This window comes from Anabrus simplex, chromosome 6 (assembly GCF_040414725.1).
Source record: "Anabrus simplex isolate iqAnaSimp1 chromosome 6, ASM4041472v1, whole genome shotgun sequence".
Classification (NCBI taxonomy): Eukaryota; Metazoa; Arthropoda; class Insecta; order Orthoptera; family Tettigoniidae; genus Anabrus; species Anabrus simplex.
This window is the reverse complement of record NC_090270.1, coordinates 131,724,195-131,747,817: the sequence shown is the minus strand read 5'-3', so window position 1 is coordinate 131,747,817 and position 23,623 is coordinate 131,724,195. Positions and strand designations below refer to the sequence as shown.

Here is a 23,623-nt window from a genome sequence, read left to right as displayed (position 1 = left end):
ATGCTCAACTCAAAGGCTGGTTCGGACCTCAACAGCTCCACCATCAGCCATCATAGGTCACCCAGGCCTCACTGAAGCGGCGTACCAGGGAAATGAGTGAGGTAGTTTCCCGTTGCTTTCCCCACTGTGCCAGAAGATGCTATTACATATCAGTCTGCCAAGTCCACTGAAATGCCCACACCAAATGACCCTATGAGCAACATTTTCACACCATTCATAACAGGGACTGGCTGCAGAAGGAATGGCACTACTAGCATTGCTCATACCTCGGTCACTTTTATGTTGTCAAAGCGAAGGATGAGACTAAGACAGGTCAATGGAAGTAACAAATTTGTTCTAGACCACACCAGAAGACACAGTGCACTATAATCACTATATTTTGCCAGCAAAGCCAAATCCTTCCAGATATTAACAATAATTACTGAACTGACTTTATGACAAGAGTTGCATGGAAGTTCATCATGGGTACAGACTCCCAGGATGTACAGTAAGCAAGAGTTTCGAACTCTGTGATAATGCTGACGAAGGTTCTACTGGGATCTGCCTGACACAGTTCTTACGGTTGATGTATTTACAGTCATCTCAATCCTTCTCTTTATTTGTTACAGGTTGGACCCTTGTGCTCCTGGACCTACCTACTTACTGGAGTGTATTGTTTGTAAAGGAGCACTTCTTTTCCTGTATGTTCTTTTTTATTTCAGTTGTCAAAAGTTTCAAGTTTTAATTGCTGTTTTGACTCATGTGTGTCAACAAAATCTCCTCTACCAAACATGGACATATAGCAAGAAATGTCATCAAAGAATTGTCGTGTAGAACACAGAAAGGTATTGCCTGATTTCAACAAGGTCTTTCATCTAGATTCACCTCCTATTTGTCACAAAATAGTTCCAAACTCTTGAATTTCATGTCCGTGCACACTGTAACGTGTATCCTTGAAACGAGTTGCAGTAATCGTTTAGTGATACTGACCATTGGTTGCACACAATTTAGCCTATATTTCTAATTATAACTGAAAGTTATGCCTTTGCTGGTGAGATGTAGTGTTTACAGTGCACTATGTCTTCTGGTATGGCCTAGAATAAATTTGTTACTTTCATTGACCTGTCTCAGTCTTCCTTGGCTTTGACAATAAGAAAGTGACCGAGGTCTGAGCGATGCTAGTATTACCATCTCTAATGTAGCCAGTCCGTTATGAATGGTGTGAAAATATTGCTCATAGGGTCAGTTGGTGCATGCATTTCAGTGGGCTTGGCAGACTGACATCTATTAGCAACTTCTGGCCCAGTGAGGAAAGCAACAGGAAACTACATCACTCCTCATTTCCCTAGTATGCCTCTTCAGTGATGCCTAGGCTATCTATGACAGCTGTTGGCAGAGTTCTGGCAGATCAAACCAGTCTTCGGGCTGAATACCCAATATACAACATACACAACTGAAAGTTAGTTGACCGGGCGAGTTGGCCGTGCGCGTAGAGGCGCGCGGCTGTGAGCTTGCATCCGGGAGATAGTAGCTTCGAATCCCACTATCGGGAGCCCTGAAGATGGTTTACCGTGGTTTCCCATTTTCACACCAGGCAAATGCTGGGGCTGTACCTTAATTAAGGCCACGGCCGCTTCCTTCCAACTCCTAGGCCTTTCCTATCCCATCGTCGCCATAAGACCTATCTGTGTCGGTGCGACGTAAAGCCCCTAGCAAAAAAAAAGTTAGCTGAAGTTGCTTAAATTAACAACCAAACACTGTTTAAAAACTACTGGTTCATACGAGGCATTCTGGAAGAGAACAGCGAATCCACCAAATGCAGGCTTAGAGATATTGATGTTTGAAATCTGTGTGCCCGTAAATTAGATAAGGACGAGCTCGCCAAAGACATCTCTTTGAGGTAATCATACTCCGTACAATGAGACATGAACAGATTTATCTAATTATTGGTCACAGACTACATTATTAAGAAATCATTAGAGCGTTAATTTTGATGCCATATATTGCAGCAAAAAATGCACAGAATTGAAAAAGAGAAATAACCTCACTGTGATTTTGACACTCGCAAAGTGTCTGCAGTTATTAAATAAACGCAAATTATGCAGATATCTGTCACTCTATTGCCCTGTGATGAAAAGCAGTCTTTCTTGTTCTCAGAACAGAGGCATTAATAGTTTATTAGAAGATCATCTTCAAGACGTTCTTCGGAGTTAATCTTTGCTACATTCAAGTTTCATTTGGTGAATACATAATCAAAAATGACTTGTGGTGAGGTGGCACATAAGCGAGTAGAGCTTTAAAGTCCTTACTTCCTTGTCAATGAGTTTTATTGGAGTGGCATACACCTTTGGAAGAACCGCCTGAGAGAGATCAAAGGTTCACTGTATGACCTGGACCTACCTTTTTGCAGATGGACATCAATAGTGATAGAAAATTCAGCAACATAGGCGCTTTTTATGACATAGCCTAGTCTGCACTAACTGGAGTAGACGAAGACTCTGCCGTCCTTAAGTTCGGTCGTCTTCGGTTTTCTCTTCGAGATCGACTTCTGCAGGGCACCATAGTTGAGAAACATATTCCTGCCCATATTCGCCACTATGAATGGCTTAGTGGTTCTACTGTTTCGTAAGTGTGATATAGTGCTCGCAAAGGCATGCCAAAACCATATTCATATTCTTATTTTAGCTGCCACATTGTCACTGAACATTACCAATTTCGTTCCTTTGTCTGGAATTTGGCTGTTTATGTAGCCAAGCTAGCAATTTCAACTGAACCACACCTTACTACATTTTCATTCTACACATACACGACAGCTGTATCATGTTTCATGTCATGAATGCAAAACTTATAGGTAGAAAGCTTTCTTTTGTATAATAGTACACGCCTGTTATGTTTGGTGTCTGTAAAGCTTGCTGTAAATTGAAAAATATCACGGCCACACATCGATTCTGATTACTTCTGAAAGATTTTAAAATAGAATATGCTGCTTTAGCACGTTTCAAGTGACCTTGTCTTAGATTCTTAATTGTCATTTGTCACCTGTTTACAGTAAGCACACATGTTACTCTTTGGTGGTTCAAAACCCAAATTGAAGTTTCTGTTATCCTTATAATACCTACTGCTCACAAGCTCTGTGTCTCTATGGTGTTCCATCGTCCAATTACAGTAAAACTAATAGAGGGAATTAATGTTTAAGCCTGTAGGGAGGTACTGTCTACGAGTATTTCATTTCAGCATCAACCGTACACTCATGTTTTCCATTCCCATGTTAGACAGCTTGGACAGTGCAACTTCGTGTCTGTTTTGCTAGCATGGTTTGCAAACACTTATTGAATATGCCGTGAATACTGTAAAAAGCCGTAGGACACACAGTATGTACCACATTGTCATAAATTGCAATGTAATGAATACAGTGTAATGTTCTGCTTAGCCTGTTCTTAATGCGCCACCTCTTCACATCAATACTGGTTAAGAGCTTAGAAGATTGGCATGCTGTAGATTATAATCACCCAAGTCACAGAAATTATTAAATATACGGTGTTGCCAAAACATTTAGGGACACCCATATATTTCAGACTTGAACAGAGTGTCCCTATACTTTTAACTTTATGATTTATTTTAAGTACAACTGATATAAAGTACTCAAATATCATGCTTGGTGGAAAATTTTAAGACTTTATCTCAAATAGTTCATGAGTTATGATTTTTTGGTCTTTTATGGCCACCCAAAATTGACCTTGATTTTGAAGAAACAAAATAATACAATTACAAAGTCACCCAACAATTCATACTGATTGTTACATGGTTGCTAGGTGATAACACCTTTCAAATGACCCCTGTTAGAAGGTGTTAAAGGAGTTTTTACTTATTTTGCCATCATTTCAGTAAAATTTCAATTCCTGTAAATTTTAGGCCTAATAGCACTGATTTCTGAATTGCTGCAACTTCCGAAGGGAGGCAGTTAGCACAATGACGTTTTCATGGATGGATTCCGTGTGTTGCAGTGGTTGGGGGAGCTAAGTGCGGGCGCAATCTCAGGTGTTGATACCTTTGTGAAGTTTAGAACTTAACTGTTTGCATGCAATTTACGATTTGAAATTTTACTAAAATGGGAAAATGAGTAAGAACTCCTTGAACACCTTCTAACAGGGGTCATTTTAAAGGTGTTGTTATCGGCTAGTAAACGCGTAACAATCAGTGTGCATTGTTGGATAGCTTTTTAGTTGTATTATGTGTTTCTTCAGTATCTAGGTCAACTTTGGGTGGCCATAGAAGACAAAAAAAGTAGTAACTCATGAACCATTTGACTTACAATCTTCAAATTTTCAACCAAACATGATATTATAGTACTTTGTATCAGTTGTACTTAAAATAAATCACAAGTATAAAAGTATAGGGACATTCTGTTCAAGTCTGAAATATACGGGTGTCCCGAAACTTTTTGGCAACACTGTATGTTGTATTTTGTCCATACCTAATGCGACGAAGCACCCACCAGTACATGCCATACCTACAACGTGAGCTGCAACGTATCGTGATATTCTTACACTAATGTATGCATTGCCTTTATTTTTTTTGCTAGTGGTTTTACGTCGCAACCGATACAGATAGGTTTTATGGCGACGATGGGATAGGAAAGGCCTAGGAGTTGGAAGGAAGCGGCTGTGGCCTTAATTAAGGTATAGCCAGAGCATTTGCCTAGTGTGAAAATGGGAAATAATGGAAAACCATCTTCGGGGCTGCCGACAGTGGGATTTGAACCCACTACCTCTCGGACGCAAGCTCACAGCCGTGTGCCTCTAACCGCATGGCCAACTCGCCCAGTGCATTGCCTTTATTCCTTTTAATCTTTGCTTGCATGTTTTTCCATTGTTACGCATGCTTTTGACATTTCCTCAACTTACAGGTATGCCAGGCTGATCACCACTGTTTCTGTTATTCATAATAGAATGAACAAATAGGTGTAACAAACAAAATCTAGTTTTCCCCTCCTTAATGACCTGTTAAAATAGATCACTATTTGTATTCAAATTTTAATGGCTAACAATTATGATCTGAAGAATTATAATTCCTACTGGTTTACATTTAATTTTTCGACCTTGGGGCAACCATGAGATTGTACATCGCCTCTCCTGGCTTGGCGTCATTATCTGGGTATCTGTTGAAGGTGCTGGATGTGCTAGTCCTAGGGGCGGTTGATCCCCACGGCAAGTAGTTGAAATGTAGGAGAACATTTTTCTCCTGTTTGGTTTCTTTCTTTCATTTCTTTAATTAATCTTTGTCATTTGTTTTTGATTAGGAATTCTCAGATCACTTTTGTTACAATGTTTAAAGATTAGGATTTTCAGGTGGTGTCAGGGACATTGTGTGGCCTTTATTTGTAACATGTATAAAAGATAGCTTTTTCAGGCTACAAAGCGTATTTTTAAAGTAAGTACAATTTCCAAATATAGCTACTGCAGTGCTTTGGTAGTCATTCAGAGCATGTGTGCTCAGTACATACATCTGTAGGCTAGCCACAAACGCCATTATGGAAGCATTCACTGTACTTATGTTTGTTTGTGTGTGTTGAAAATGCCTCTAATAATTTACGGTCCCGCCACGTGCGAGCTGCGATTCATTTCCTAAATGCAAAAGACGTGAAAGCTGTTGAAATTCATTGGCACATTAGTGAAGTGTATGGAGAACACACTATGAGCGAAGGAATAAAAAAATGGTTAGAACACTTAAAGAAGGCTGTACGAATGTCCACGACGAGAAGCGTAGTGGGTGACCGTCTAACATTACTGAAGACTTGGTGTGTCAAGTTGATGCAGAGGTTTGAAGAAACAGATGCTTTATAATTTCGTCATTAAATTATGAGTTGCCTGAAATTTTAGTGATCTTTATGAAACTGTCAGGACGCTTAGATTATCAGAAGTTGTGGACATGCTGGGTACCGAGGATGCTGACAGAGGTACACAAAACAAAGTGCATAGGCAGTGCTTTGACTTTCTCTGAGTAGTACAGTAATGAAGGAGATGCGTTCATCAGCCAAACTGTCACTGGCGACAAAACATAGGCGGCTTATGTTAAGCTGGAATCAAAACAACAATTTATGGATTGGAGACACTCAACATCACTCAAGAAAGTGAAGTGCAAGCGAACAATTTCAGCTTGCAAACTCGTGGGATAGGCAGGGGCTGTTGCTTGCCGAGACTTATTGTGAGACCTTGAATAACCTCCAGTCGTGCAATCCAAAATTAATGGCATGGCATGCACACAAGGGGGATTATTTTGCTTCACGAAAATGTGCGACCTCGCAGACTAATCGAACCTGAAACCTCATAGCTTCATTTGGTTGGGAACAATGTGATCATCCTCTGTATAGTTCTGACCTAGCGCCTAGCGACTACCACTTGTTCCTGCACTTGAAAAAGCATTTAGGAGGTGAGCACGACGATGATGATGAGCTAAAAAATCGACCATGCTGCAATGGTTGGCACATAAGGAAGAATTTCTATGAGGATGGAATTCAGAAGCTGGTTTCAAGACATGACTAGTGCTTACATATAAAAATATAATTGTTTACAAAAACTGCATGTTTTTTCTATATCAAAATGGTACTTAATAAACATGCCTCATACAACCTTATTTCATTTGGTGAAAATGAATGCATTTTTACTATTTTCCCTGCAGATTAATTTAGTTGTTTCCCTTTCATTCACTTCATTAGAATGGGCTGAGCCTCTGTTAGAAAGGAACCTTCTGTTCCACCAAAGTCTTTGTGCCTCTCGATGTAATTAAAATGATGAAATTACCACGGAGCCTCTGTTAGAAAGGAACCTTCTGTTCCATCAAAGTCTTTGTGCCTCTCGATGTAATTAAAATGATGAAATTACCACGGATGCTTGTTTGTTTGTCCAACCCTTGTGCCGTTTCTCTACAGGGCTGGGTCCTGTTTTCTGGTAACCTGAGTAGATGTCGAAAAGAATGAGTTTCATTTCTTCCGGATTCTACGCATTAATGGTTCCATTTTATTGTAGATTGTTTCATTAGAAGCTAGTATCTAGTGTCCATTTTCATGATAGTTTTTGTTTATGCACATTCTGATTATTCTTTTTCTTTCAATCATATCCACAGGGCTATTTATTTTGAGAACAGTTTCACTTGCGTATGTTATTTCTCGTTGTGTAACTGTTTTATTGTGTTTTAATTTTGTGGCTATTGAGAGGCCTTTTTTATTCTGTGTGTTCTTGGTGATATATTGTGCTCTTGTGAGTTTATTTATTGTAGTATGCCATGTTGGCTTTTTGTTGAAGAAATATGTTATTTCTTCTAAATATTAAAACAATTTTTATTATAATTCTTGGCATTATACTTGTTTTCTAAATTTTATGTGGGGACAGGAAAATTAATAGCCTAACTGCTTGTGAAAGGCATTTCTCACACTACTGTCAAGTGTAATCCTTATATATTTCCTTTATTTATGTTTGTCATCCCTTTTCTAACCCTTTTGTTAATACATTGCTTTTAGTAAGCATTCTTGATTTCTATGTTCTGATGCCAAATCGCTCAAACAGGTTATGATCCCTGGACTTGCTTCCCATAGTTTGCTTCATTATTTTTATTGTGTGTTTAATTGTACCCCTTCTTGCCTTTAAATTCTATGTTCACCATGTCAGTAGGGTTACAATTTCCTTGAATAACCATGTATGCCAGGCTGATTGTCACTGTTATTCATAATAGAACAATTAAAGTCTATAAATTATGTACATAACAACTCGATCTAGTTACAATCACATGTTTGGTTTGTTACATGGCTAACAATGACAAGCTGTACAATCAGCTGTTGTTTGGAGAGGGACCAGTTGTATGCTCACCCTTCTCTTGTGCAGCAATACGAGTCTTATGAATCTGTCACAGACTATGCAATTTCTGCAGCATTCAAAACAATGGGTATTAATGATGTATAGCAGACTCCCTCTACTTTAGCTTTGGTTAGTTCGGCTGCTGGAAAATCCGGCCGGCACCTGCCTTTGAGTACGCTTCCGTTCCTTACCTCGCACCCCGCTGAGACAGACATAAGTTACCACCTGTCTCTCTAGTTTCCAGTTACATCATTGGTTGATAGTTACATTTTGTTTATGACAGTCTGTGATCGTTACATGAAGTGTTAGTGTACCTTTATAAATTAAATTCTGAGTTTTTGCAATAAGTTTTTCTGCATTTAATTTTCCACCATGAGTGTTTGACTCTCATCGGGAGTGAAACGTCAATAGTGTATGGGAATCATGATGACAACTACTCCATTTTGGGCGAGTACACTTAAGCTAAATATTGGTATTTATAGCATAATGTCCATTAGTCCGGACTAGGGTCCGGTCCGGAGGTGGCCGAACTAGAAGGAGTCTACTGTAGTGAGGGTGAGCATGCCAGCTTGTATCAGGCTAGTGTTCTAGGGGAAGGTCTCAAGCTACCTGGAGATTTAATTTTAAAAAATCATCGACCAATGGCAGGTTCGCCCCTTTCATCTGGGATGCCTCATATGTTCAATAATAACAATAATGAAAAACTCAAACCTTTCAATAACAACATCAACACAAAACAAATTATTTATGCTTACTTTCTTTGCTCTGACATTTGATTTTGGACCAATTATCAAGCCTCCATCTTCCTCTTGATTTTCTCCTTCCAGAACACTATGAGCATGAGCAGAGAATTCCTGACCTTCAATATCTTTTTTCAGAGATAGTAGATCATTCTTCATTGAGGCATCCAGGTATTTCCCGTTCAAGGCTTCATCTACATACTGGCCTGCACGTTGGTACATTGCCACTGCATCATGCCAGCGTCGTAAGGTGACTAGACTCTGAGCAATAAAGAAGCACCTAAAACAGAAGAGGTATGATGATGTTTAAGATGATATAACTAGATTTCCATAGAACAAAACAAAACAATTTCAATCTCCTACACCAGTAAGCAAACAATATGCACATAAAGCTTTGTCTATTAATAACCATTATAGTTAAACATCAATCATCATCACTGGACTCCAAATCCACAGGTGAACTGGAATACTTGACTATGGAGACATTGTCCTCGTTGATGTGACCCTTGAACAAACTATGAAACTTCAACGGGCATTGAACTCTGGTCTTCGATTTGTTTTTAACTTGAGTTATGATACTCACATAACCCTTAGCTACACTTTTCTTTCCTGGCTGAAACCCAAGAGGCGAAGGAAATTCCACATACTTGCATTGATATATCGAACTCAAAAGGAAAATCTTCAAATTTCCATTTATTATCCTCATTCCATAATTGTAACACAAGATCTGGCACTTCCCTCATTATTCCCATCAACCACTCTTCAATGTGTAATAGATCCTTCGTTGTGGTTGGGTCAAGACTTTGGAATTCACCCCCAGCTGCTGTCACGAAATCCAACTCAGTATCAAAATTTAAGACTGCATGTAGAGATTACCTGTTGAATATGGTTGATTGTTTTATTTGTATGGTAACACACGATAAGTTGTGTGATGATAATAATACAATCATCATCATCATCACAGTGTAAATGTATTATTATTATTATTATTATTATTATTATTATTGTACCGGGCGGTACACCTCCACGCCGCTAATTCAAACTTTGCGCCAGTTGAAACTCCTCTGCTGGAGGAAGTCTGAACTTTATCTACTGTATTAATTTTCAAGTTTCTCAGAAGATGTCACTACTTGGAAATTTTGAAGTTTCTGAACTGGGTCGTTTTCGACGTATTTTTGTTTTTCCTGTAGTAAGAAGTGTGAACATTCTCTTCTAGAGGACACTACTGAAGAACTACAATGGTGCACCCTAGTGCGAAGTGAAAGAACTATGTTTTTGGAGAAATTTTGAATTCATAAGTTTGTTCTTTGTTAAATTTCTTTCAGTCATTGTTTAAGTTGGCAATATTAACCCTTTCTTTCCCCTTGTTTTGAATTTAGCCAATCCCGAATTTCTTGAATTAATTTTCCACCAATTATGTGTTTCTTCTTCATATTGTGTAGGGGTTTTCTTGGTTATCCAATAAAATGATTGTGGGCGGGTGTTTTCATTCCTGAAACGCCTCGAAGTTTCCACGAGAGTATATAAACTGCTGATTTTCGGGTCTCTGCGCCACTTCAGTACCAACTTTCAAAGTGTAAAGTACGTAGCAGGGGGCGGGAAGCGCCTCTTTCTTCGGGCAGCAGTACAACCACAAGGTAATGGCCGTTTAATTACTTCTTTTCTTGCTAGCTCAGCAGTTTAACTCTCGGGGCAGGTCCGAAGCCTTTCACCATGTAACTTTCCTCTAAAATGTAAAGACACTTAGTTTCAATTCTATCTTTTTAAACTAAAAATTTGGGATAGAGAGTGCTTAACCCTCTCGAGCTCCCACTCACGTTGCTTTGAGGTGAACTTATTTTCTCAACCGATTCTTCCTGTCTAGCGTAATGTAAATTGTTTCCTTCTATAAGTCACCTCCTTAGTATGGGATTAGCCGCCCTTGCATTAGCGGCCTAGAGCCAGATTAGGTTTTAAACAAATGTATTAGGAGTGCAAGAACGCCTCCTCTCAAGTTGGTATTTTAGAGGCCATGTAATTTTCATGTTTTCTTACTTAATAGGCCTCAGTAGGTTGGGTATTTTCCCCCTGTGCTTATGTCCTTAGAGGACAACTTGAAGGTGGAGTTTGGTGTGGCCTTTGATTGGCTTAAACTTTGAGAGCGGATCGCTCTTTTGGAATTTGTTACTGCGTGCCTCTAGGAGGCTTTACTGTGTAATTGGGAGCCAGTGCTCCTGGGCATGATTGGGGTTTTCTGCCCCTCTGTTGTATCTCGTTTTTGGGGTAAGGTTGGGCTAATTGCTCAAGAACTGTGAGTTCGAGGCTCGAAGCCCAATCCTGTAAATACTGTAATTGTACTTTTGTTGCCTTGCTACTCTGTACCTGCCATTCTTGTTATTTCTTAATTTTGAAAAGAAAATATAGCCTTGTTAAATTTTACCTTAACTTTAATTTGGTAGTTTGAGACCCGTTCACCCCCGCACCTTCTTTCACCTCTGCTGTTCCACAGATACCTCGGAACAATTATCATCATTATTATTATTATTGTGTAAATGTACATAATATTTAGCTTCTTACTCATGTACATGGATCACTTTTTATGGCCATACTTACACTTCAATTTACTTTATTACGTATTGTGTTATCTTTATGCATTGCTTATATTTTTTCAGTTTGCATCTTACTTTTTCATTATGACCTTGTCTTTTTTTTTTTACCTTTATGATCCGGATTTATTTTATTTGTTTAACTTTGCTTTCTTTCTTCACTATATGTTGTCCAAATCTGTAATTTTTAACTTATCTTTGATTTTATAATAGAATAGTACATTTCTTTTACATATGTGTATTCTCTGTAAATTATGTGGTTAAGTGTAACAGGGCCAATAGCCCTAACTTCGCCACTGCTTAAATAAATAAATAAATAAATAAATAAATAAATAAATAAATAAATAAATAAATAAATAAATAAATAAATAAATAAATAAATAAATAAATAAATAAATAAATAAATAAATAAATAAATAAATAAATAAATAAATAAATAAATAAATAAATAAATAAATAAATAAATAAATAAATAAATAAATAAATAAATAAATAAATAAATAAATAAAATACATAAACAAACAAACAAACAAACAATTAAATCCATGTCATAGAAACTTTTGGCAACGATTATGAGCAACACAAATTCCTTGCCAATACATCTAATTCCTAATAACATTTATAAGTATGTTCAGCAAAGATAACTGATTTCTGTTTACATTGCGGAGAACTTATATGCAAACTTTATAATTTTCTTTGTCTAAAAAATCCAGGTGTGTGTGTGTGTGTGTGTGTAATATGCATGGAAATATGGTATGTAAGATACCAAAGGTCATCTCTAACACAGTCACAACAACACACAGGAGGAGTAGCTATATTACTGGATATGTCCTATGGACAGCACTCTAATATATTTACAGCAGGTCTCATGGAGGAGATGTAATCAAGAGGCATGTCATCAGTAAAAGGTGAGTGAAAGAGCAAGGCATGTTCAATTCTTATAATGCTATTGAGAAACAAGCATGATAACACAACACATCATAAACAAGCTGTTTGCATGATTTTATTTTCATGTAACATATTAAGCGCAGTAACACTTATTTAAATCCTTTGTGCAGCAGATAGTGGTGATTATTGTAAAAGGGAAGAATGACTCATTTTTTTTGCAGCTCTATCTTTACGCATTGACTTATTGTGTTTGTATTCAAATCCTGTCTTTCCATTAAAAAAAAACAACAAAAAAACCTTATAATGTCATGTTGCACTCCTTTCCTTCTCCTGTGCTTAACCTGTGTTTCTAGTTTTTAAAATAATTTGTGTTCATTTTTATCCTTTTCTCGCTCCTCTTTGATTGTGTTTTAACATTTCACTAACACAATGAAGGCTTTAGGCAATACAAGGATGGGATACGGCAAAGAATGGGAAGGTAGCAGGCCATGGTATTAATCAATGTAAGGCCACAGTAATTGCATGGAAAACCACGATTATGCATCTTCAGGGTTGCCGAAGGGGGTTTTGAATCCACCATCTCCCAAATGCAAGCTCTCAGCGATGTTCAAATCGCTCAGTTCACCAATTTTCCTGTGCTTATCTCCTTTCCATCCTACACTTCCTATGTCAAGACTGAAGATCTGTCAAGATGACCCTCACACCGTTAATGAGTGCTGAAATAGGGAAGCAGAAATAAACTTGTTGGAGGCTGATAAGAAATGGAATAGAAGAACTGGGATTGATGAGTAGAGAGCTTGTGTGAAGATGCAAAGATTGTCCTTGTCCTTTCAGTTTCTTTCTATTACTCACTCTTCCCACACTTTCCTGTCATTGTATTCATCCCAGTATGCATCTGTCATAATAATAATGTTACTGGTTTTACATTCCAGTAACTACTATTTACAGTTTTTGGAGACATGAGGGTGCAAGAATTTTGCTCCACAGGAGTTCTTTTATGTGCCATTAAATATAACAACATTGACTGGAGTATTTGAACACCTTCAAATCCCACATGGCGGAGCAAGGTTCAAACCTGCCAACTTGAGCTCAGAAGGCCAGTGCTCTACCGTCTGGGCTACTCGCCTGGCAGTACGCATTTGTCTCCAGGCTCCCATCTTTTTTATATATGATTATAATAGTCATTGTCTTGATGTATGCAATGTCACTAAAGCAGCAAACACAGAATATTAAGTTCAGATATATGCATAAAAATGGGAGTGGGCATCTCGGACATATTCTGAGTCACGGCCCTCTTTGTACTCAGGCAGCTATTCTCCGGACCATCTTTTGAGCAGACTAAAGCGGAAGTGACGTCATTGTCTCGTCACACTTGCCGTGGTTGCCAAATGACCCGGCGCGCGATTCAAAGTTGTACTCCACCACTATAATACAGCACAGCTCACGGATTGAACCTCGAATGAATTTAAAATAATTAATACATTCACGTATGCGTGTTAGAATCCCATACAGTTTTTTAACGGCTTACAACTTTAAACAATTAATTTACTGAATTAGATTTTAAATGTGAAAACCTACAATCTGTTTTCCAGTCAATGGCCGGGTCAGTGATGGAATAAATGAAGCCCCATCTTGCGGCGAGGACAGGAATTGAGCCGGCTGCCGAAGCCTGTTTCACTCCTCTGGGGCAATGATTAATGACTGACAGATGAAATTAAATGATACTGGAGAGTGATGCTGGAATGAAAGATGACAGGGAAAACCGGAGTACCCGGAGAAAAACCTGTCTCGCCTCCGTTTTGTCCAGCACAAATCTCACATGGAGTGACCGGGATTTGAACCACGGAACCCAGCGTTGAGAAGCCGACGCGCTGCCACCTGAGCCACGGAGGCTTTCACAATTTTAATGTACTAAGTACAATTTCACAGTACAATTTCAATAAATTAGCTATTACAAATATATTTTTATAAAAATATTTAATTTCTTCTTCTTAATCTGTTTACCCTCCAGGGTTGGCTTTTCCCTCGGACTCAGCGAGGGATCTCACCTCTACCGCCTCAAGGACAGTGTTCTGGAGTTTGACTTTGGGTCGGGGATACAACGGGGCAGAATGACCAGTACCTCTCCTGCTATGCTGAACAGGGGCCTTGTGGAGAGATGGGAAGATTGGATGGGACAGACAAGGAAGAGGGAAGGAAGCGGCCGTGGTCTTAAGTGAGGTACCATCTCGGCATTTGCCTGGAGGAGAAGTGGGAAACCACTTCGAGGATGGCTGAGGTGGGAATCGAACCCACCTCTACTCAGTTGACCTCCCGAGGCTGGGTGGACCCCGTTACAGCCCTCGTTACTTACTTAATCCGGTCCTCTTGTACCATGAGGTGTCGAGGATACGAGAGATCTCCATCTACTCCTATCTCCGGTAATGGCAACGGCCTCTCGTACCGAGAGTCCCCTCTCCTGCAGTGCTTCTCTAATCCCCTCCTCCCATGTCTTCCGTGGTCTTCCTCGAGCCTTCCTTCCTTCCACTCTCACCTCCCTCATTAACCTCGGCAAGCGGTCTGTCGACATTCGGTGGACATGGCCAAACCATCTCAATTGATATTCTTGGATGGTTTTCTCCAGTGGCTTCATATTCAATACTTTCCGGATGGCTGTATTCCTGATCCTGTCTCTCCTGGTTTTGTCCTCTACTTTCCGGAGGAACTTCATCTCTGTCGCCTGGATTCTGCTCTTGGTTCTTTCTGTTAGCACCCAGGATTCGCAGCCATAGGTCAATGTGGGAATAAAGGTGGATTTGTAAACGGCTAATTTTGTGCCCTTTGAGATCTCCTTCTTGTTGAGGAAGTTTGTTCGGATGGCATTAAACAAGCGCCCTGCTGTTCCTATTCTTTCTGTTATTTCTTCCTCCATCTTCCCATCTGAGCTGATGATTGAGCCAAGATACTTGAACTTGGTGACTTGTTCTAATGGTTTACTATCGACCATGATACAGTGTCTCTCCTCATTCCTGCTGATAACCATAGTCTTTGTCTTGTCCACATTCACCTCCATACCTTTTTCCTTAAGCTCTTCCACCCATACATTGATGTTGTGCTGCAGGTTTTGTTCGCTGGAGGCAACAACAATCAGGTCATCAGCAAATGCCAGGTCAGAAAATCGTACTGGTCGCATGAGATAATTTCCGACCGTCAATTTCTTGATTTTCTCATGACACAGCTTCATAATATGGTCGAGGTATACGATGAAAAGAAGAGGGCTAAGACTGCAGCCCTGCCGGACTCCTTGTCTCGTAGTAACAGAGCTGGATTTATGTATTTTGAACACAGGGGAACCAACTCACTTTAGTGTATGTTACGGCACATATTCTCACATAGACGTAAGTCTGTGCAGCCGAACGTTGGTTCCGCTGTTTCAGCCCCATATGGGGTGATGGGCGTTAAAATCACCCAACAAGAGGGAGGAGGAAGCTGATCTGTAAGATCAGTGACATCATTTATGTTAAGAGGCTGGCCTGGTGGAAAATAAACATAACACACTGTTGCTATGACAGGCAGCGGTACCCGCACCACAACTGCTTCCAGGGGTCCTTAGAGGAACCTCTTCACTACAGGTATCAGAACGAACAAAAATACCCACGCCAACAGGCGCCCGGTGAGCATAATATCGTTCTGTTGGGTATAGTTGAAAATTTCTCAAGACCGTATGATGACCTGGTCTGAAGTCTGTCTTCTGGATATAGACTATACTCGCCGCGTACTCACTAATGAGCTGACGTAGCTCAGCAAGATGCCTGTAATAACCGTTTCAATTCCACTGTAACAGTGCCATAGTGTGGACTATAAATGGAGTGTTAGGTTATGAGCGACAAGATGCTTGTGAACCTAAACACTATCAACATCTACATCCATAGATGGCCAGGAAGTTCCCCTACGAGGGTAGCGCACAGGTTTTGGAGCAGAAGTACCTGCTGGCGCAGACTCATACTTTCTAGATGGAGGGCATGATTTCTCTTTCGCAGGAGAAGTGTGGGAGCACCCGGTAAGGGAGTTATTCTTCGCCGCTGTCTTTTCTAGTTTATCTAATGGAAACAAGAGAGGTCCACCTATTCAATACCATATAATGTTATAAGAAAAATTATAACATTGTATTATACTTAGTACCGGTTTCGATGCTGGTGTGCATCATCATCAGCCAAAAATATGAAAAATATACATAGACAAGGTTACAATAAACAATGCATAAAGTATACACAAATTTTACAAAACTGGCAAGACCTAATTAAAAACAAAATCCATAAATATTAACTTATGACTTAAACCTAAAAATAGCACCAACTGTCTTAAAACTTTGAATATGCATCTTCTTGATAAAAGTCCTCTGAATCTAAAAACATTAAACCATGTGCGAGCAGATTAAATTAAGCCGAGGACAAAAAACCAATGCTTCGCTATCATAAAATTCCAAGAGCATATTTTTTTAATTTTGTAAGAACATATGTATAAAAGGTTATCTTGTTGAACATTCACCGAGTATTAGAGTAACCGGTGCAAGAATTAAGAAACCATTTTTCTATTGGTTAAAAATGGCTGTCATTAAAATAACGTAACCAGTCAAAAGACGTAACAACTTCCAGTACTAAAAAAGAACATGAGAGAACTTCAGACAGTGTTTTTTGTAATAAAACATAGGTCTTCTCTAACTTAGCAGACTGAATCCATCCGCGTTCTTAAAGTATTAAATAACAAGCTGTTTTTAAATGAAAAAATGGCGGATGCCGTGTTTCCAGGGTACTGAACGATGTTCTCGGTTCAAATTAGGACCTGAAGCAAATAAAAAGAAAGGAAAGAATGTCAAGAAAGGCTTAAAAAAAAAAAAAAAACCTTGTTGTAAGAATTAACGTGAATAAGAGACTCGCTTCTGGGAGCGTATATATTATGTGTGTTTTTAGACGTTAGGGAAGACACTGAGAGCCGCAAGACACCGTGACTAATGCACCCGCATTGGAGGGGAAGGGAGGGGGAAGCAGAACACAGGAGGTACTGAGAAGGAGTAGGAAGGGCCCGGAGCCAATGGCAATGAAGGAAGGAGGGAAGAGGGAGGGGGATTATGCAGGGCAATGCGGCGAGAGGGCATGGCGTGAGAACGTTTTCTGTATGCTATAAAAAACTGATTTGCTATTGGAAGCTTTTCTGAGTCTGAAAAACGCTATCAAAAAATCGAACAATACTCTTGGTTTCTCAGAAATATCATTAAGATTCAAACCAGCATTAAAGTATTGATCCAGGTGAATGAAACAGCTCTCAGTAATGTCAAGCAAAGTACCTTTATTAATAACCTGTAAAACTGTGAGATCCTGATCAATGCTGGTAAAATTATGTTGAAAATCTTTCATATGCTGCCCCATTGCTGAAAACCTATTGTACCTAATGGCATTAACGTGTTCCGCGTATCTGATTTTAAAGTTTCGCCCTGTTTGTCCAAGATAAGAACTGCTGCAGTCATGGCAGCATAATCTGTATACTCCAGAACAATGAAAAACATTATTTCTATTTAATGAAGTGGAGTTATGCAGGATGTCAATACTTCTATTATTAGTTCTGTAAGAAATCTTAGTGTTATGTTTTTTGAAGATGTTGGTGATGCTGTGTATTTTATTTGTAAAGGTAAAAGTCGAAAAAATTATTAACTTTGGGTTTTCTCTCAAAAGGGTAGTATTAGGACGGTACTTAAACTTGTTAACAATTCTCTCAATGAAAGCATTCTTAAAACCATTGTTTCTAGCTATCGCCCGGATGAAATTTAATACTTTATTTAGATTCTTTTTCGACATAGGAACTCTAAAGGCTCTGTCAACCAGACTATTATATGTGGCATTTTTATGGGCCTGAAGATGGGAAGAATCGTTCCTGATGGTGATAGTCTGAGTAGGCTTTCTATAGATATTATATGAAAAGGAAGAAAGTGAACGAGTAACCGTTAGGTCCAAAAAATTCAAACGATTATTATTCTCGGATTCTAAGGTAAACTTTATATTCTGATCTGAACTGTTAAGATTGTCAAGAGTAGCTTTTGCATCTGTGCACCGTTCATCAAGAATTACGAAGGTATCGTCCACAAATCTGGCCCAGATATGAATATTAATGAAGGTTAAATTTTTGCTTATAGCATTATTTTCTAAGTGGTCTAAGTAAATCTCTGCCAAAATCCTGCAGGCCAGTGACCCCATTGCCAGACCATTCTGCTTATAAATCGTATTATCAAAAGTAAAGTAATTATTATTAATTAGCAAGTTAAGAAGACTCATAAAATTTAAAACTTCCAGTTTACTTAGTTGACTATTGACAAGAAGATTCTTCTTGATGATAGCAAGAAGCTCCTTGGTATTTATACTGGGAAACATGTTAACTATATCGAAAGAGTGCATAGTGTGATAAGGACAAAGAACAAAACTATCCAATTTATTAATTCATTCTGTGGTGTTCTTACAAAATTAAAAAAAATATGCTCAGTGTTCTCCCCAGGACCTTTTTAAAGGGCGCACCGCCCGGCTGTTTTTACAGACCGCCCGACTAACATAACCTAGATGTGTGCTGGTTACATTATTTGAACACATAGTTGAGTCATTGGTTGTTTCGAATTAAAATATAAATACTGTGAAACTGTTTATTTAAATGATAAGAATTCATTGTTGTCAGCATAATTACAATGGAGTTTAAGTGTTTTGCTTCGCTATAACGTAGCGTTGTGCGTGAGCGGCTCGTGGATCGGCGTAGAATCAAAGAGAATATTTAGAATCGCTTGCGAACACTCGTCTCGATTCCGTATGACGTCACAAACCCACACGGCACTTCACAGCAACGGAGTGGCAAGCACGATGATACACGATTATGAACGAGCGGTAGAACACAAGAAGTTCAAAATTATCTGTCAATACTTGAATTAATAACGATTAGAACAAATTACATGCAATACAAATGGAAGAAATACACCGTATTTATTGGCCAGGATCGTTAGAGACCATTATAAGAACGAGATGCTGATTGTGATATATTAGCAGCGTTCTAAAACAAAAAATTCTAACTACATTCTCTCAATATAGAAATACATTTACGAATAAATTGGAGAGGATTATGTTGCAGCAGCATTATTAAAGTCATGCATCCCAATGTGATGCTTGGTACCGGCATCCTCCCAGTCACCTTGGTGAATTCATTCACAGTGTTATACTGATAATAATAATGTTGTCTTTATGTACCAGTAACTACTTTGGACGGTTTTCGGAGACGCCTAGGTGCCGGAATTGTGTCCCGTAGGAGTTCTTTTACGTGCCAGTAAATCTACCGGGGCCGACATATCTGAGCACATTCAAGTACTACCGGACTGAGCCAGGATCGAATCTGCCAAGTTGGGGTGAGAAGGCCAGCTCCGCAACAGTCTGAGCCGCTCGGTCGGGCAACAATATCACTAGTAGCTACACAGAAATTCCTGACGTTCAAATCCTTCCATACTTAATTTCATGAAGTGGTAACGCGAATACCACACTAATATTTGAGATTATGCTAAGTTAAGATTTAACCGAGTTTGGGGTTTTGTTCATTATTTTATTCTTGATTTGAAATGTATGTACTTCGCATGTCTTGGAGTCATTAAGTGTTATTTTAAACACACTTCCTTCGTTACATCACGATTTCATTCCCGCTAGTTTCGTTGTTACAAGTAATTTTACAAACGGTCAGAGATACCGATGCGTATTCCCATGGACTCGATTCCGGCGCAGTGTCCATTTCCAGGCATAGAACTCAACTCGAGACAGACTTTCTCGACTCCAAATACTTCAATACAATATTTGGTATTGCGCATTTGCTATGGCAGCCATTTTGACGGAAAATATCGATCTACAATCGAATATGAAACATACGAATCGATAGAGTATGTGTTAGTGTTCAGTGTCACCAACTTCGTTGTTTTCGAAGCAAATCTGTTTGTTCGGTGTTCTTTTGGTTTCTTTTTAACATTTACTACTGCTAACAATGGACTTCAGTTGAATTATAGTTCCGATTTAATTACATTTTAACTATTGTTGTCAATGTTTTCCATTTGTGCTTTACTTTCTAATTCATCACGAATATTGCTATTATTTTCAATCTCTTGGCGGGAATTACCTAAATGAATTGCCCGTTTCTTCCTTCGTGTTTTTGACGCCAAATTCTGTGTTCTCAAAATGAGTAGGAAATTTCGTCAAACATCTACTCTTCTAAGTTTCTTTAAGAAAGAACCTAGTAAAAGTAATAATTCAACACCAGGAGAGATTTCCGAAAAGGACATTGCTGAGGCCGGCTCATCTGGTGAAGTGGAAAGTATTCAAAATGAAAAATCACAAGTGAAACATTCTTCTAAACATCGCTTATCGGGCATCACTAATGACTGGTTTAAGCAATTTACGTGGTCAGTTTTGAAAGAAAATGGTATGTTTTGTTCCACATGTATAAAATGTTCATTGAAGAAACCGACAAAGAAGGAAGTGACTTGGGTGACTATACCGTGTGCAAGACTTCGAAAGGAGAGTTTAGTTGACCATGAACAAAGCAAGCTGCATATCGATTCTTGTTCAAACTTAAGTGAAAGGCGTGTATTCGAAGAAACTGGATTTGGGCAAATAGAAAAATCAGTTTCTATTTTAAACAATTTACAGAGAGATGCTTTTCTCGGAGCCCTAAGATCAATGTATTGGTTGGCTAAAAATGAGCTACCACACACTACATTATACGGAAAATTGCTGAAACACTGTGAGGCTATGGGTTGTACATATCTAAAGCATCTTAATATTGGTGATAATGCTAATTATACTTCAGAAAGAATAATGCAGGAGTTACTTGATGTTATAGCTTCAGAAATTAGATGTGAAATATTAAAGAACATACATTCAGCAGATTATTTCAGTGTTCTGTGTGATGAAACTACAGATATTTCTGCACTGAAGCAACTTACTGTGTACATAAAATATGTCAACCAACTTGAAAACGAGGTTAATGTTAGTTTTGTGTCAACCTGCAACATCATTGATGATAAAGCTGAGACCATAACAAATAAACTAACTGAAATTCTTGAAAATTTAGGGTTAAAAACTTGTAATTTGGTAGGTCTAGGGTCTGATGGGGCAGCTGTCATGATTGGTAAGCAAAAAGGAGTAGCAACACTGCTAAGAAAGAAAACAAATGGACTCATAGTAAACTGTCACTGCATTAACCACAGATTGGCACTTGATAGTGCCCAGGCAGCAGCTGAAGTGCCTTATTTAGTGAAGTTTAATGACATTTTAAGACAACTCTTTTTTTTTTTTCAAAATTCCTCAGTCAGGATGGCTGGTTTAACTGAAATCCAGAATATCATGGACAGCCCTCAAATTAAACTAAAATTGGCCAGTGATACTAGATGGTTGTCTCATGACTCTGCTGTACAGTCTCGAAGAAGATCTATGGTGAGTGTTGTTGCTGCACTTGAAAGAGAGGCCACTAAAAGGAATGATATTACAGCTGAAGGCTTAAGCAAGTACATGAAGACATACAATTTCTTAGCTGCAATTATGATGCTTTCAGATATCTTACCTCTTCTGTGCACATTGTCTAGAGCTTGGCAAACGCAAGATATTGACTTGACAGAAATTGAGCCAATCTTAGAAGCCACAAAACTCAGCGTCTTACAATTGAAAGAGACTCCAGGAAATCATTTTCATAGTCTCAGTCACAATCTTGCTGGTGAATGGTCAGACTTCCACATCACTTATTCAGATGTCGATGTTGTGACCTTCAAGACAACAATTTATAACAAGTACATAGATATTGTTATCCAACATCTAGAACACAGATTTCCAGATATGCCCATCATTTCCTGCTTTTCAAGAGTGTTCAATAATGCAAAAAGTCAAGATCAAAATGAAGCTTCTGAGTTGCTTCTTGATTTCTACTCTAAAATGGGAAGCCCTGCAGTCATAAATTACAATAGCGCTAAACTGGAATGGTCTGTTGCATCAAAAAGAGTCCTACATTGGATTAAGACCTAAACAAATAATGAAGTTTGCAACAACATGCGAGCTTAAGGAATCTTTTCCAAATTTAGCAAGACTAGCTGCTACTGGACGGTCCATACCTGTGAGCACAGCTGAATGTGAAAGGGGATTTTCGGCTTTGAAGAGAGTTAAAACCTCTTTCAGGAATCGTATGAAGCAGAGCACACTCAACAATTTGATGCTGATTTCACTAGAGGGACCAGACTCAACAGAATTCAATTATATAAGAGCGACAGACAACTGGGCCTCAAAGAAGAAAAGAAGAATCAACATATAAAATGCCATGCTAAAAGTAAATTTCATTTTTTTTTAAATGGTAGAAGAAGATATATCTTATTTTGTCTTGGTGATAACAGTGAAATCTGTTTCTCAGTTTATGTTTACCTCTCTGATATTATTGTAAATCCAAGCATAAACAATTTATTTATTGAAATTTTATCACTCATTTTTGAAGTAGTATTCCCCCACCCGGCTACTTATTCTTGCCACCCGGCTGACAAAAATTTCTGGGGAGAACACTGATGCTCTTGGACTTTTATGATAGCGAAGCATTGGTTTTTTGTCCTCGGCTTAATTTAATCTGCTCGCATATGGTTTAATGTTTTTAGATTCAGAGGACTTTTATCAAGAGGACGTATATTCAAAGTTTTAAGACAGTTGATGCTATTTTTAGGTTTAAGTCATAAGTTAATGTTTATGGATCTTGTTTTTAATTAGGTCTTGCCAGTTTTGTAAAGTTTGTGTATACTTTATGCATTGTTTATTGTAACCTTGTCTATGTATATTTTTCTTATTTTTGGCTGATGATGATGCACACCAGCATCTATACCGGTACCAAGTATAATAAAATGTTATAATTTTTCTTATAACATTATATGGTATTGAATAGGTGGACCTCTCTTGTTTCCATTAGATTCTCGGTTCAATACGGAATTAACATGAAGTTTTTAAACTGGAAATTTTCTAGTTTAGACGGGCTGGGAGATTATTTCCCAGCCCTGATCGACGATGCCGCCTCCGACGGCGGGGGGTGGGGGCACGGCTTTTGCCGACCTCTTACTGAGGGGAGACTTAGCCTTCCCCCCTTGCTGTGCCGGATTAGAACTGCCAGCCGGCACAGACTTCTGGTTAGTCGAAGGTGGGGTGGTTCCCTCCTTCGAGCTTTTACTCTTTGCGACGTTGCTCTGAGGAGTAATGATCATCATGGGTAACGACGTCATGAAAGATGAACCTGGGAGTCTCTGAGCTATCGAGCTGTAGTCGAGTGTACGGGCAGGTGTATTCGTGGAATTAAACTTACGGAGTGTTTCCTGGTAGGAAAGTCCATCCAGGGTCTTGATCTCCTGGATCTTCTTTTCACTCAGATATGTCGGACAGTTCCGATCCCGAGGAGAATGTAAACCAGAGCAGTTGGTGCACTTTTACGGAGTTGTGCACTCCCTCGCGCCGTGAGCTACTCCTCCACATGTACAACATACAGATGAATTCGATCAACAAGATACCATATGTCCGAA

The 23,623-nt window shown here is 38.8% G+C and overlaps 1 protein-coding gene across 1 annotated transcript in view; it reads right to left on the bottom strand.

The window, feature by feature from the left end:
- Positions 1-23,623, bottom strand: part of Srp68 (signal recognition particle 68) — a 142,059-nt gene that overhangs the window by 15,603 nt on the left and 102,833 nt on the right. The window contains exon 10 of the mRNA XM_067149929.2: positions 8,585-8,849. Coding sequence (XP_067006030.1) covers positions 8,585-8,849 — 265 coding nt within the window. The remainder of the gene's footprint in view (positions 1-8,584; positions 8,850-23,623) is intronic.